The sequence below is a fragment of the Callospermophilus lateralis genome, unplaced genomic scaffold (assembly GCF_048772815.1).
Source record: "Callospermophilus lateralis isolate mCalLat2 unplaced genomic scaffold, mCalLat2.hap1 Scaffold_182, whole genome shotgun sequence".
Classification (NCBI taxonomy): domain Eukaryota; kingdom Metazoa; phylum Chordata; class Mammalia; order Rodentia; family Sciuridae; genus Callospermophilus; species Callospermophilus lateralis.
This window is the reverse complement of record NW_027512854.1, coordinates 991,359-1,008,439: the sequence shown is the minus strand read 5'-3', so window position 1 is coordinate 1,008,439 and position 17,081 is coordinate 991,359. Positions and strand designations below refer to the sequence as shown.

General features: G+C 38.3%; 1 protein-coding gene and 1 pseudogene across 1 annotated transcript in view; one reads left to right on the top strand and one right to left on the bottom strand.

The window, feature by feature from the left end:
- Positions 1-9,436: 9,436 nt before the first annotated feature.
- On the bottom strand, positions 9,437-13,437 carry LOC143388798 (zinc finger and BTB domain-containing protein 14 pseudogene; annotated as a pseudogene).
- Positions 13,438-14,689: 1,252 nt separating this feature from the next.
- LOC143388799 (A-kinase anchor protein 9-like) overlaps positions 14,690-17,081 on the top strand; it is a 51,098-nt gene continuing 48,706 nt past the window's right edge. Inside the window, 1 exon segment of the mRNA XM_077108172.1 lies at positions 14,690-14,704. Within this exon segment, the coding sequence (XP_076964287.1) occupies positions 14,690-14,704 (15 nt within the window).

The window sequence follows — 17,081 nt, the reverse complement described above, 5'->3', positions numbered from 1 at the left end:
AAAATTATTAGCAAACACCAATTAGATAGTGTTATGAGCTATGAGTGGTACAAATTACTTATACATACTTCACTGCCAACCATGACATATCAGTTTCAATATGATTTATTGGGAGGCCAAACACCCTTTCTGTTCTATTTCATGATGTTCCCAGAAAGATGCCTATTGATTGAAGAGAGGGTTAGGTGATAGAGTAAAATCCAAAACTACTAGTGGATACCAGTTTCAAGGAAATTCATAGTATACCTGCTATGTACCAGATGCTGAGTTATAGGATTTTAAATGCCCCGTCTGATTAAATTATGAAGGTGAGAAAAATTGAAATTATTATTATGAATTATAGCCACTGGTAAACTTTGTACCATGTGTCTCTCAGTCACCCCTCCTGTTTTGCACCTCTGAAGTAGGGGCAACATTTTTCAACCCAGCCAAGTCACCAAAGGTAAAGGAATTCATAGTCAACCCTGAATGAATTCTAGTCTCTTATAACTATAGCTGCTGAAATTCTTCTTCTTGGAACGGCACTTTCTAGGTTTTAAAGAATTTCAAATACATTATATAATTTTATCCTCCCAGCATTTCAGGAGGTAGTCAGGAATTAAAACTCTCCTGGCATTTTTGGCAGTGCCATTGGCAAAAGGAAAGTATGATGTCAACTGGAGGTGTTTGGCATTTTGAATCTACTAGGAATGTGTCAATTTTCCTGGTAGGTAGGAAACTGAAATCACTGAGATCTTGGACCAGTATGTTCAAATGTGTCAATGAGTACACATGAATTTTCTCCTTGAAAAGTTCTATATTTGGATACTAAAAGAGGAGTAGGGTTGGTTTGTTCTCTTCCATGGATCATGAGCTCCCTATCAAGGGCTGTGCCTTCCTTAGGTCAGTGTCCCCAGAGACTAATGCAGTTCCTGGAAAAGAGGAGGGGGCTCACGAAGGGTCCAGTGACTGACCGACAGACTGACTAATTGACCCAATGACTGACAGAATGATGGAGTAGATAATTACAGGAAAGATACAGGAGACTGGCCTGGTACATAGGAAATTGAGATCACCAAGATTTGGGGCCAGGATGCTCAAAATGTGATAAATACAAACTGAGAAGTCCCCAGCATAAAAAATTAGAATTTTTAAACTGGGAAAAGAAGAGATTAAAATGCATATGTAATTTGAAAATATGAACATGTATTTATTTATGAGCAAATAAAGCATTTTTTTCAGTTCTAACCACAAAATTTGATTAACATGTTTCCTTATTATGACTCTTGACACAAAAAAGTTTTTTGTTTGCTTGTTTGTCTTTTGCTTTTTTTTTAAAACAGGAAAGAAATCCTGAGAATTACCCTTGCAAGTTAAATACAATTTTTTATTTTACTAAATTTATGTGATATCCTTCTTTCACAGCCAAATAGAGAAATCAGCCATCATTAATTACATTTTTAAACGTGGAACATATAGCCAATAGCAGGAACAACAACAGATTCACCTTCTACAAAGGTAAGTAACACCCTTTCTACTGGTTGATATTAGCAACCATACAGAAAACAACAATAATATATTCCACAGGTGCGGAAACTAAATGTGATTAGGCTCTGAATTGTTGGTAGAGGATATAAATAGAAAAATACAGACACACACATACACATAGTTTTCACATGTAAAGTATTTTATGAACTATAGATGCTTTTTGTCTATTAGATGGCAGCCAATCTAATTCAACTCTATAGACAGCATTAAGTCACTCATTTAACAAAAGGTTAAGGGAGCTGAGAATTACCAGGCAATGTGCTTGATCCTGGAGGCATGTGGGCAAATGCTGAACTCAAGGTGTGCACAATCTAATAGCGAGAACACACCTGGAAATCAAAGTGTCTTAATGGTGAAATGACACTACAGATGATCCATGGCCTCTTCTTGCATAATCCTTCTCTTCATTTCCTCTCTGTCAATTTCATACTTAACCACAATTATGACAGTTCCCACACTGATAATATCCATCCAAGGGAGGGTGGACAGACAAAGCACAGGATTCCCAGTTAAACTGAATTCCATAAAAATGATGAATGACTTGTAGTATAAGTATGTATTGTTTTAATTCTGGCAACTCTTTTCCTAGGCAAAAATCTACCATACAATCTTTTTCTCTTTCCAGATAAATAAAACATTGTTCTAGAAAGTTGTGGAACAATGCTAACTGCTTAAAATATAAATCATTAGACGAATGGCTTCTAGGAGCTAAGGTTATGTTGACTGCAAAGGGGTATGAAGAGATTATGATGATGATGATGATGATGATGAATTTTTTTGGTACCAGGGATTGAACTCAAGGGAACTCAAGCACTGAGCCATATCCCCAGCCCTATTTTGTATTTTATTTAGAGACAAGGTTTCCCTGAGTTGCTTAGAGAATCACTGTTGCTGAGACTGGCTTTGAACTCACAATCCTCCTGCTTTAGCCTCCCAAGCCACTGGGATTACAGGTGTGCACCATCATGCCTGGCTAAAGAGATTTTATCTTAATTGTGGTGGTATTTTATGATTGCATGCATCTGCTGTAACTTATAGGACTCTATAATTAAAAAAGGGTAGATTTAATTATAAGTCATTACCACCTAAATAAATACAACTTCTAAAATTAGTCAATGAATATATATATATTTTTTTGCAAAGTTCTTTAATAGACATTAAAGAACAGTACCAGAAGATGACCAGATTCTGATGTCTGTTTCTGTGTTCAATCTCCCACAACATCACACCTTGCATAGCCCCCAGGGGCAGACTGAACACTGTAGGAGGAGGAAGAGGAAGGCAGGGTGGGGGGGAGGAGAAGAGAGAGGAAGAGGAGGAGAAGGAGCAAGAGTAGCTCCAGACAGAGGAAACAGAGAAGCAGTCCCTCTTTCCCATGGCCACTGACCAGTCCAAAGTAAGTCTGAGTCAGAGACTCATATTATCTATGTCTATGACACAAGTGTTTTTTATGAAGATTCCCATTTGTCAAGGACACAGTATTGCTCAAGCAGCATCCTCTCTATTCAGAAAAAGGATGTCTTCTATTCTATTCAGAAAGATTCCAAGTGAAGTTTAGCAACCTCCACAATTCCCTGGCCCAACCCATGATCTTTCTCTAAGGTATATACTCTGTAGAGTTTCTCTTGCAGAGACATGAAAATAGTAAAGAATGGTGGGGGATAGTTTGCTGTGGCAGGGCTCATTCAATACTCCTTCCTCTGGGTCAAACTAGGGAAGAGGAACCAAGAAAGGTATGGGAGATAACATTAATTTTATGTTTGTATAGCACTGAGTACTGTGAGTTTTGTTTACATTATTTCAGTTAATCCTCATAATATCCTTGTAAAATAGATATACTAGCAATTAAATTTTACAAATAATTTTTTTTCATTATCACATGGATAAGAAGTAACAGATATGGGATTCAAACCAAGATTTGAGTCACTAACACTTGACTACAACTGTTATAGGTGGGGAAAAAGGAATAAATGAAGAAAATATAATACTGAAGCACTTTAAAATCAAAAAATACCTCTCCTTCAAATTCCATCAATTGGACATTTGTACCTAAAACAGAAGCAGACACAGCACAGCTGCTTGATAAATACTTGTGAATGAATATTTTATAAAAGCTCTAAAAGAAAGGGTATGTGTGTGGGTGAAACAGATTCAGAGATCATAATGGCTTGACCTTTCTCAATTTTAGAAGTTGCAAGACAAGAGATCAATGTCACAAAAATGTAGGGGGAAATAATTTTCAGCCTCCCTGAATTCTTTATCCAGCCAAATTTAATCAAGTACAAGGGTAAATTAAAGATACTTTAAGATTTGTAAGATTTCAAAAATAAGCTATAGGATGATATATCGAAATAAAATGAGTAAGGAAAATTTTTTAAAAATAGGGAAGCATAAGTTCCCCAAAACAAAAATAACACAAACAAAATAACCAAGAGAGTCAGCACATGGGGAAGACAAAGAGAAAATGTATAATGATAATTAGGGAAAAATTTAGCCTGTCATCATGCCGAAGTTTTGGAGTACAATTAGTTCAGACAGGGGCGTCTTCTCAAGTCTCCTATCAACATGGCTGAAGCTTGCAGTGGGCATCGGGGGAGGGGACCCCAAGGTTTCCAGGCACTTTCCAAACACAGAGCCATCCCCAGGCTACTTTTGGCTAAGAGCCTGAGATCCTCCTCTCTCTTCCACTTGTACATATGGGTCTAGGGACCATCGGAGTCTATATTGCTGCTATGAAGATCCTCTTGTCTTCTGACTTCCTCCCACTGTGGCCCACCACAACTGACCACTGATTCCTCCTCAGATGCTCCTGTGCTCAACTCCAGTCCTCTTCACCCTTGGACTCTATCTCACTGGTTTCCAGGTCCTCCCACTGGGCCTCAAGAAAGGGGCCTGCATTTTCCCAGTGGGGGACTAAAAGTCCTCTTGTCCTTTTCTGTGTCCTAGACCTTGATCCTATCTAAAGTTCATGTCATTAGATAGATGTACCACCTCCTTATTGTAGATCTCAACCCCTCATTTATTGAAGATTTTAGGCCTGCCTCAATGACTCTCTTTACTGCACTTCCTATCATAATTCTCATGATTTCAGTATTGTAGCAACCCTTCCGGTACCCTGACTTCTCAGTTACTTGATCTTGTATCTTCCATTGATCTTGTCCTTTGTTCCCTCTCAGCCATCCATTACTGTTACATTGCTGACTTTGTCATTACTAACACTTGCACTTGTTCCTTGATAATCTCAATTAAAAGTATTCCACTCTCCAATATATCTTCTTATTTTTTCAGCTGATTTCCTTGGCGACTCCAATTCTCAATCATTCTTTTCATCACAATATTTAATACATTAACCACCATATCTTCATGCGTCTTATCATGTTCTTAATTCCTTAATTATTATACAGCTTAGATTTATGGCCTGTCATTATAATAACTTCTTACATATACCCTAACTCCTTCAATCCTACCTCTCTCCCTCCCTAATCTTAAATAAAATTTATGTTAGCATTTGAACCTGGCTTAATACAGAATACTCAATTATGCTACCCAGTCTTACATTAAATTTGCTACATTTACATAGCTAATTATCTTGTCTTTGTTAACTCAATCCATATCTTATCTTCCCTTACTTCCAATACTATTTACAAGATCCTCACTCTTAGATAATAATTTTTATTCTTAAATGCTTATAAAGTAGATACAACTCTAATAATAAAATTTTGGCATTCTCCCTCTGCCATATCAATCAACAAACTTGCATAGTACTCATATTGTACAAGTTCCTTTCCTATAACAGTGATCACCTCACTCCAATTTATGGTAAATCCTTCCATTGGTTCCCTTTTCCTCTTTCTGCTCTAGGGTATTGTTTCAGTAATTATCCTTTTTCACCTGCAATTGACTCTTAAATGAATCATTACCATTAGCATATAAAAATGACATATCTCCTATCTTAAATAACAAAACAAAAAAACCTCTATTGACTCTATGCCATCTAACTATCCCACAATTTCTGTAGTTTTTTTTTTGCAACAAAACCCCCTCATATTCATGGTCTCCAGCTTCTCTACTCTGTTGAACTCACTTGAAGAAGGTTTTTTTTTTTTTTTTAAATACTGAAGATTGAATTCAGAGGCACTTAACCACTGAGCAACATGCTCAGCCCTTTTTGTTTTTTATTTAGGGACAGGGTCTCCCTGAGTTGCTTAGAGCCTTGCTAAGTTGTTGAGGCTGGTTTTAAACTCACAATCCTCCTGCCTCAGCTGCTGGAGCTGTTGGGATTACAGCCATGTGGCCATCATGCCTGACTTGAAGCAGGTTTGACCTTCACCACTCTACCAACCTGTTCTTGTCAAGGTCAATTGTGCCCAACATTTAGCCAAACCTAATGTTAAACATTGGTTCTTTCTTATTTTCCTCATTTATTTATGTCTCAGGGTCTAAGATCAATAATCAGACATTTTCTCCATCTCCACTCACTACCTTGGTTATCTCATTTAGTGTCATTGCTTAAAATACCACTTATATGCTTCCTATTTGTATCTCCAGCTTGGGTCTTCTTCCCCTTGAACTCCATATTCATTTCTAATCACTTACTAAACAACTCTATTTGAATGAATAATATACATAAATGTAAAGTTTTCTCTAAAACCAAACTTTTGTTTTATTCCCCCAATCCTGTTCTTCCTATTCCAGTGAGTGGTGGCCCTGCTTTAGGAGTTCCTCAGCAGTAATCTTGGAGTTATCCTTGTCTTTTCTCTTTCTTTCATAACACTTATTCAGTCCAATAATAAACTGTGTTCAAATATATCCTGTAATCCAAGCCACTGTCTCTTACCTTGATTTTTACTAAGGTTTTAAATAATAGTCATCCTTTTACCCTGTTGCTCACTTAATAGTATATTCTTTTTTTTTTTTTGAGTTACAGTATAATCCATTTAATTGGAAACTACATACACTTACATCATTTTCTCTCATTTCAATCTTTTCCTCCAACAAAACAGAAGTTAGTATCAAGTTCATTTGATAGCACTTCCGTAATTTCCAAACACTTTAAATTAATGAGTAAGTTAACAGAGGCAAAATACCTGCTGCAGTTTGGATTTTAAATGTTCTCCAAAAGTGCATCTGTTGGAGGCTTGGACTTCAGCTCATGACATTACTGGGTCATGGTGGAACTTTGCATGGGACCTAGTGTGAGGTCTTCAGGTCTTTGGGGGCATGCCCTTGAAGGGCATCTTCCTCTTCCTAGCTTTCTGGCCAGAGATAAGCAGCTTTGTTCTACCACATGTTCTTTTGATATGGCACCATGGGCCCAAAACAACTGGGCCAACTGATCATGGATTGAAACCACCAAAACAAAACTTCTCATCAGTTGAACATCTCAGATGTTTCTATAGTAACACAAAGCTAACACATTGCCCTTCAGTTAAACTTCCCCAAATCTCTTTCTTCATCAGTACCAGTACAATGCAAGTTGAGTACAAAAGTTAACATCAAGTTTATGGACATTCTCTTTATACAAACAGAAAAAGTAGCAGTGAAAAGGGAGTAATATTGACATTTAGAATTTCCCTTCCTCTCATGTATGTAGCAGATGCAGGGTGAGCACATTTCAGAATTAACTCCCTAATACGTTAGAGATACCCTTGAAGAATCTAACATGATGGTTTCACTATCCAGGAGATTATTACAGCCAGATGGATGTGAAGAAAGGCAGTTACTAACCAGGTCTCAGCAAGCAGAACAGCTGTCAGTTTATGACTCTGCTGCCACTAAAAGAACACAAAGATAACATGCACCCAAATACATATAGGAACCCAATACCAGTGGTAGAAATTGTAACAGAAATATATTTCTCATGCAAAATAGGCCAAATGACAAATACCTGCACAATACAAATAAAGATCTGAAAATTAAACTTTCTCTTTTGGGGGGTACTGCCATGATTCTGTGGTTTTAATGGGTGTCATTCCCATGTTAAACTTGCAATTCTATAAAACCATGATTAAGAGTATAGAAAGCATATTTTGGAAGAAACCTGGGTGTGTAAAAGATTGCTATGAAAAAAATGAAAACAGGAATGATAGAAGTATACTTTCTTTTATATACAAAAATGAAGGCCCAAAATATGGTTTGTTGAAGTAGCTATCAACAAGATGTTAAATTATTTTTCCTTTGCTTTGGTTAAAACAGCCTTGGAACAGCAGTCAGTTCCCCTTCTACTAACAGCATATAAACACAGTGACAGGACTACTTTTAGTACAGAATAAACAACTTTCAAGAAAAAAATTAAATTAATTTTAAACTAAATTAAACATTTTTACCAATAAATAATTTCTTTTAAAGTAGCATCTTCATCCTACAATCTCGGGCAGAACATATACACCAATTTAAAAAATAAAGTTTCTCCCACAATAGTCATTACAGGTGTTAATGTAACAAGCTATTAAATGAAATTACTTTAATGTACTTAAAAAAAATTCTAGCAACCAAACATGAATTTTAACAGTTGTCATTTTCTACAATTGTACATATTCTAAAATAATTGACTAATACTTTCTTACAGAACATAATTCAAACTATTGTTGGCATTTCAATATATTCCTAACGAAATGGTTAAAAGAACATTTAGTACACCAACTCTGAAACAGAATTTATAATTCTGATTTACAGCTAATAAAAGGCAATCAATTCCTATTTAAACTGTAACCAGTGATGAAATATACTTCAATAACAAACATTTGGTCTCACAATCTTTAATATTGGTTAAAAACAGTCTGATGTTTGTTGCTCATGGAAGTTACTTTAATCCAATGTGCAAAAAAGGTGCAGCCATCTGCTTTTACTTGAAATACATAAGACCAACACTACTATTTACACTTAGAAGATTTTTAAATTTATTAATTTAAGCAAGCATATTGCATCTCTTTTATGAATAAATCATGTGCCACAGAGAGCCTAAAAGCTGGATGACATTCCATTAAGCCACACAAATGTTTCTTGTCCTAATTTTGAACCTAAATATAAATCCAATTTCAAAATCAATTAAGAATTATTTTCATCTAATTAGTCTTGGAATTGTTGCACATATGAAAACCTTGTCTCTGAGAGCTTTTACTCCTCTCACCACTGGTCTACTCCACAAACTCCTTTTGTTGCAGAAGGACAATGCCCCCAAAAGAGGAACCTGTGAAGCCAGCCCTAAGCACCAGCATCCTGTGCATTCACAGGATGATGTAGTACGTACGACTACAGCTTTGGGGGTAGACATGGGGCAATGGAAATGGATGAAGAAACACTTCAGCAAAGCAATTATTACCTGTGCACAAAAACAAGGTAAAACAGTGACAGAAAAAGTGAACAAACCAAATATAAATCTAATACCATTCTGCATTTCCAGAACTTGGTTTCACACTTGCGCAGTGTTCTTGGTCATCACCCACCAGCATTTTCTGGGTCTGTATGAAGAACGTTTATTAAGTTATTCAAACTGCTGTTTTGACCATAAGTCACATGTGACTATGACAATTAAGAAATCAATTTACTCGATTATTACTCTGTGCAGTGCACTCACAACGCGAGTGTAGAGGATTAAAAATAGAACAGAAGTCTCTCACCTCTAAAATGGACACAGGAGTTCTCAAATTAAAATCATAAAAAAGAAGGGGAGGGGAGCTTATTGGCAACAATAGACACTAGAGAGGACACTGAAATGGTTTGGTCAGAACTTAGGAATGTAATTTCCTTGACAAAGTTTTAAAAATACCTAACCAATACACTGCCTTATGTCTAGCAAGTACACTGCTCCATTCATTTCCATGAAAACATAATAACTGGTGTTCGCTGATCACGATCCATGTAGTCCCAGTCTCGGCTTCCCAGGCGTAGCACTCGGGTCCTGCCACCTCTAGCTACAGGCTATTGTCTCCAACTGCTGCTCGGCTTCTGCAGCCATGGCCGCAGCCTGCAACTGTTCAGTCTCGCTCTGGATGGCACTGGGGGTAACCTGCTTTCTCTCGCTGTGCATATTGTTCTCATGTCTCTTCAGATCCGAAGCTTTGGCAAAGGCCTTGGTGCAGGAGCCACACACAAAGGGCTTTTCACCTCTGTGCCTCCTTTCATGGTCCTTAAGGTGAGACTTGTGTTTGAAGGCTTTGTCACACATGTGACATGCGAATGGTCTTTCATTACTGTGAACTCTCTCATGCTTCTTTAAGTCTGGGGCACAAATGAATGATTTTCCACACACCTCACAACTGTAAGGCTTATACCCTGTGTGGATTTTTAGGTGTTCCTTCAGGTGGGCCTGGGTGGTGAACCCTTTTGTACACATTTCACATACAAATGGCCAGTCTGCGGTGTGAAGTTTCTCATGCTTCCTCAATCTGCCTTCATCAGAAAATGTCTTACCACATGCTTGACAGGCAATCTGCTCCCGATGGTGACCATAAAGTAAGTACTCAAACTTCATGTCACTGGTAGCAGTCCAGCCTGGTGTCTCTTCATCTTTTACCTCACTCATTCCATCATTAAATGTTAAGGCTTGAGGGGTCTGGGACCCCAAATCTTTGGACTCTGGGGTCTCCATGGATTCTACTTCCTGACCATAGCAATTTACTTTTCGAACTTCCTTGCTCCCCAACTCTTTCAAAATTGCTTCCTGAACCCTGAGTGTAGTCATAGGTGACTTGCCGTCCTCTTGACTTGGGGGGGGGTGTCTTCTACTGTGTCGTCTGAAGGACTGTCATCCTGATCCCCTATTTCTTCCACATCATCATCCTGAGCGTCAGCAGTATCTCCAATGGGGCGATTTATTTTGAGGCAATATTTACTCTTTGATTGGCCATTATTTTCATCAGGACTAGATACATCTTGCTTCTGAGAACAGAGTTTATCCAAAAATCTTATACCAAGAATCTGACCGGATGACATCATTAGGTTAACATCTTCCTTTTTCATGGAGATCTTTGCTGTGTACATGTAGTTCAGGACCTCTTCAAATATATCAGAACAAAGAAAATCTATCTCTATTACTGAAGAGCTATCTACCTCAAGCTTCTTGAAAAGCTTTTTAAAGTAGGTGCTGCAGGCGGCAAGAACACATCTGTGTGCTCTGAATTTCACATCTTCAACCACAATAGCAATATCACAAAATTCTCCTTCCAGGCGTTGTTCATTTAGTGTTTTCAGAAACAGAGTTTTATGATCATCGTCATTGTATTTAATGGTTTCAGACATACTGATGAAAACTCCATGAACAACTCAGGCAATTATCTTAATGCCTTAAACGCCAAAATCTTCAGATCAGAATAACTCTGATCAGGGTCACACCAGACCTGTGTGATATCGAGCACACTTGTCTTTAAGATTGAACTTGTGAAATTCTGGTATTTTATCTCTATCCCCACAGTCTCAAAGAAATTTAGCTTTTTAACTCTTAGCCGAAGAACTTTTTCCTGCACTCTAATCTTAAAAACCAAAACACTTTCTCTACTAAACCATGACCAAATAAACTGGTATAGTAGGAGCAAAGGACTTGAGCTGTAATACAGTCCCACAAAAACAAAACAAAACAAAACAAAAAACAAACAAAAAAAAACTGATGCAAACCTCTAACCTAAAGACCAAAATTCCCTCTATAGAAAACACTAAGCCAACTAGAATACTAGGGGGGTTTCTCATCTGCAGTGTGAAGGCTGGGCAAAATTATTTCTAAGGATGCTTCTTACTTGACCATTTTGCTCCCTGTTCTTTAGGGTCCCCAGGGACTACAGTCACCCCCCCAGAGAGAGGGCAGTCCAGGGAGAAGTTTCCTACCCTGTCACTTCCTACTGATGTAACTTCTGGGGCTTAGAAAATAAAAGTGCACCGGTCATACAGTGTCCATGTGTGTCCTGTGTGTGCGCATGTGTTTTCCTTTTGTGGCTAGTGTGTATTTGGCTGTCCCCCTCCTCAAGATCTCTTGAGGACCTGAAAGGAGAGACCATGTGTTCACTGGCTCATTTTTTTCTATAGAGATGTTCCAATTGCTAAGTTCAGATGAGTCAAACCGGAAGACAGCCATTGCCAGTATTTATGTGGGTAAGTGCAAGAAAAGATGTAGCCCCCAACTACACCTCCACAATAAAGCTTCCCCTATGCAACTGCTCCCCAAATCGCGAGCGCACAGAGCCGCTGTGGGGGTGGGGATGGCCCTAGCCTGGCGCCAAGTGCAGCCCGCCCGGTGCCGCCCCTCGGAGCCCCGGGCCCCACCGCGCCGCCCCCAGCCGCCTGCAGAGGAGGGGGCTGAGACCCCCGCTCACGCACTCCCGGGTGCGCCCTCAGAGCTCGGGAAGCTGGCCGCGTGCCTCCCGGGCTTTACACGTCCTAGGAAAAGGGACAGGAGGGAGGGGAGGAAACCCAGACCCTGCAGTACCTCCCTCCGACAGCGCACTCGGCTGCCGCAAACTCGTTCCCCAGGCCTCCTCCCACCCTTTCCCAGCCACCGCCTCCCACCTCTGGCCCTGCGGTCCCCGGCTCTCCTACCTTCGCTTTACCAGCTTCTATCTTTCTCCTTCTTTCTTCGTCCTCCATGGCTTCTGCGGGGTAGGCAGGGAAAGAACACGGAGGGGGTCGGGGGTAGAAAGGAAAAATCGGTTCAGACCGAGGTGGGACGGCTAGCTCCGCGACCCAGGCCACAGGGCCCAGCTGGGAGCTGCCTCCCCACCCGAACAAAACCAGTCAGACACTGCAATCACTGGCGAATCCTCCTCGTCCACACGAGTACAGCGGTCGCCACCGCCATCTTTGTCTCCACGTAAACACAGAGTGAGGCGGGAGTCAAGACACGTCACAGAGCGCAGGCGCCTCGAACTCCGCGTTGCCTGGCAGGTGCCAGGCTGAGAGGGACATGGTAAATAGAGTGAAAACAACATTATCAGAAATAGTTTAGATGTTGCAGTGGTATACACCTGTAATCCCAGCTACTCAGGAGGCTGAGGCAAGATCCTGTCTGAGGGGAAAAAAAAGGGGGGAGCTTACATTATAGCTCAAAGGTAGAGCACTACTGTTCTTTATCTCCACTACTGCAAGAACAAAATTAAACAAAGTATGTACATTATTTCATTTGTATAAACATGTGCTTTTCGAATGGGATTGAAAAACTATTATAAATATAGTTATTCTTGGGCTAGGATATAGCTCAATGGTAGAGCACAAGTTCCTAGGTTTAGTCCCCAACACCAAACAAAATTTATAAAGCAGTTCTACTAAACATAGTTAACTTTGAACAGACACATAATCAGCAAACTTAGATCAAGAGGTGGAAATAGAGAAATGGCAACAGTCTCTGCTTTACAAAGTAGGAGAGACAGATGCTCCTGGGTAATAAGTACAGTGAAAGGTTGGATTTTGGATCTTACCCCCCCACACACAACATTTTGTTAAAATATTTAAAATGCTACTGACTCATTTTCTAGAATATTTTATAAGGAAAACTCTCAATATCAATTAAATGCAACCTAGCATAGTGCTTTTCAAATAGCAGGTATTCAATAAGTGTTTGCTTCTCTCCAGCTGTGCATGCTGGCAAGATGAGCTGGTCAAAAGAGCTGGCTGCAACGTTAAAGTAAGGAAACAGCTAAGAATCATGCAACCCATGGACACCAGTTTCTCAGGTGGAGAATGGGCCTGCTCTGCCACCTCAAGGGTCCTCTTCCACGCTGGAAGGCAAGAGGGCAAGAGAGCGAGTGCACTTGGAACCCATCTGTTTATTAGGGAAAAGACATTTGATAGAATGTTCCACCCCAATAAGGCAGGGGATAGTGTTTCAGCAGGGGTTGCCCAATCCTGTTGGGTACTGCTCAAGCCCAGAGCTGAGTCTTTTCCTTGATGAGTGGGGGTAAAGGCCACTTGCTTGGTATAACACATGGTGTGGCATATGTTGCCAGTCCAATATCCCCTTTACTCAAGGCTTTTGGAGGGGCTTAGCTCATGCACAGGGCAGTCCCTGACATTTGCTTCTTGAATGAATGAGCAGAATGACAGAATAAGTTCTTAATGAGTGTAGTGTTACCAGCTAGGTTGGAATTTAATAAGAGTAATCCAGAATTTTCTTAATTAGAAGTCTCTTATTGCTGGTATCAGAAACCACCTAAAATGATCATTTCCCAAAATTTATTCAGAGACTTGGTTCTCCAAGTATCTCATTTATTCATAAGACTTAAGTGTTAACATTTGATAATAGTTTTACGACATAAAACTTTTTAATCTTTTTCTTGGTAATTGGTCTTCTGTTTCTTTCTCTCTAGATTTCTCTAAATTTCCTTTTTCAAGACCTTTTAATAAATGATCATTTTAAAATTCTCATGTATACAGTATAGTATAATTTAAAATTTTTTTAGTTGTAAATGGACACAGTACCTTTATTTTATTTATTTATTTTTATATGGTGCTGAGGATTGAAACCAGAGCCGGACATCTTGCTAGACAAGTGCTCCACCATTGAGCCACAACCCCAACCCCTACAGTACATTCTGTACATTGTCACTGTCTTGATCTTAAAATGTTCCTTTCATTTTGTTACTCAGGTATTTTCAGTCTTATTAATCTATTTAATGTTTATTTGACCTCCATGCAAGTCGGTGTAGATTCAGAGATAAAAAAACCCACAGGCCTGCGCCTAATATTTTCACATTCTAATAGAGTAGAAAGTCAACCACAATACAGTAAGTGAAGTGCAGATAATCACTTATTTACTCATTTGATAAATACATTTGTGCACTTATTGCTTGTTATATCTTGTGCTAGACTGTAGAATGTGAAAGACATGGAATCTGCTAAATACAAGCTTCATTTAGTTAGTAGTAGGCAGAAACAAAAACAGATATTTATAAATTTAGGAGTGTAATATTATTCTGGCTCTATAAAAAACACAAGGGAGGAATATCTGATTCCATTTGGCAGTTAGAGAAGGCTTCTTGCTTGGATAAACTCTGAATGAAGCCTTGAAGTTTTGAGAAAAACTTGGTGAAAAAGTAGAGAGGTGTGGGTAGAAACTTCAGGAAAATGAGACAGGAAGAGTAAAGCACTGAGGTGTGGAACAGTTTGACTTCCTTGGGGGAAGTTGTACAAGAGCTTGGTATTATTGGAGTATAAAGGTATAAGCAAGATAGGGCAAGAGATGAAGCTGAAGAAGGTAGGTCTGGGCTCTATCCTGAGGGTCTTGAATTTCATGTTAAGGAGATTTTTATCCTGAAGGTTGTGGGATATGTTGATGGGTTTTAGGACAATGAGTAATATGGTTACATATACATTCATTCATTTAAATTTTTGCATTTAAAAATTATTTTTAACTGATACTTAAAAAGATTGAGTTTCAGATTGATCCATTTTGCAGCTGTATCGAGGATAGACTTGACGGTAAAACTATTTAGAGGCTGTTGAACTACAATTGAGACAGTGAAATAGGAGTGAAAGTGTGGGGATAATCAAGAAATATAGAGAGGATAAAATCAGAATGTGATTGGTTGGTAAAGGAGAGAACATGGATAGAAGGTTGGTGTTATCACTAAGAGAAAAAGAAGAACAGTTTCAGTTGTTGACTTCAGGCAAGATTGGGAAATCAGTTTGGGATATTTTGTATTAGAAGTTCCTTATGAGACACATCTGAGTGGAATTTTTCAAAAATTTTGTGGAGAAAAGTATAACCTATAGTGGCTAACCCAGATTGTTTGGGATCAAGTGTGACTTTGTCATTTAGTGGCTATATGTCTTTATAAAGTTATACTTAACCTCTCTGTAACTCAGTAACTCATCTGTAAATGTTGGTACTGGGGTTGATGTGAAGATTTAGCCTTTTAGTATAAAATACTTTAGAATTTTGTCAGGCTGTAAAAAGTCTTAAAGAATTATTAGCCATTCTTAAAATCATTGTCATGTTGGAATTTAGAAGATTAAAGCTATACAGCAGAAAACTAGAGTAGAGAAATATGCTGGGATCAGATAATGAGGGGCTGTATGTATCACTTAAAAGTAGTATGAATTTTAACCTAAATATAGCAGAAAACTTTTTTTTTTTAAGTGTGATATATCTTAACCTCTGAAAGGGTTCTTTCCAAATAATTTATTATTTTTAGGTAGGTATGCTGCCACCAGGTGGTAGGTATGTGTTACTGTTGTACAAATGAAGCAATAAAACTATTATTTCTTTTAAATGAAGTATTGATTTGATTAAGATTGCTGAATATAAACAGTCTAATTCTGGTAGGACTTCTTTGTTTCAAAACAAAAACTAAGATTAGTTAAGATGAGGTAAGAGAGGGTTGTTGTAAAAATGCAGAGATTTCAGAGGAAGGACGGAGAAGTGTAGTAGGGCCTCAGAGAATCTGAAAAGCCATGGGAAATTGATGCCATTCTTGCCACCATTTCTTATCTCATTTCCATATTTTTGTATATTAACTTCCTTTATTTACACATCAGTTTGTGTATGAACAAAAATTATAGGGTGAATTTTCAAACCTATGCTATATAGTGGAATGGTTTCCCATTAAATACATTTTTAAAAATTTTTTTAAAAGGCAAAAAAAAACCCCAATATATAAACAGTGGAAGCAAATCTCATAAAATAAACCACTATCCGGTGGTTCCCAAATTTTGCTGTACACTTGAAGCTCCTGGTAAGCTTTTTAAAAGTTCTTTTTACTGTTTAGAACACACCCCATGCCAAAATCAGAAAGTCTCACTATTTTAAAAAGATTTTCAAAGAGCAGAAAAGTTTTAAACCCATTGATAGAGCCACTTTGCATGATTTTGCAATACTTGAGTGATTATATATTATGATTTCTTATAAGCCAGGTACTTTACTTGGTGTGCTTCTGTAAGGATTATTTAATGCCAGAAGGAAAACTGGCTGTATTGGATATAGAGAAAAGTGTCTTGGGCTGCAATTTATCTTGTAGGATGATCATGTGTACTGTAATTTAGAGGTCATTTTAGTGGTGTGGCTGTAATTACATGAGGATCAAATTATGCACTAATTTTAGAATCTTTCATACAAGATATCTCTTCTCTATAACCTTTCTGGACAGCTCTGCTACTTCCTTGTTCCCTACTTTCAAGAGAAGAATCTAATTGATTCACTCCTCTTATCAAAAGAGGGTGAAAACAGATGTCATGGATGGTAGAACTTGTAAGTACTGGCCAGTTCCCTCAGAAGGAAGTTCTACATACTTTAAAAGTACTTCAGTATTTCACCTACAGAAGAATGCATGGTAAATATATATATATATATATATTATTAAAACTAGTGAAAAAAAGACCTCTACACCTATCACTTAGATTAAAAACATTCATGTATCAATGCATTAAAATCTTTATCTAATTCCACCCCTAGCACCTGAGCTAACTATAGTTCTGAATTTATCATCACCTTGCTTTTTATGCCACATATGTGTACATAAACTATACTTAGTTTTCTGTTTTTGAACTTAGTGGTGTCATTATGTGAAGTCTTCAGTGATTTTCCTTTTGTTCAATATCATTAGAGCATTTTCACTCCTGCGATAGTATTCCCT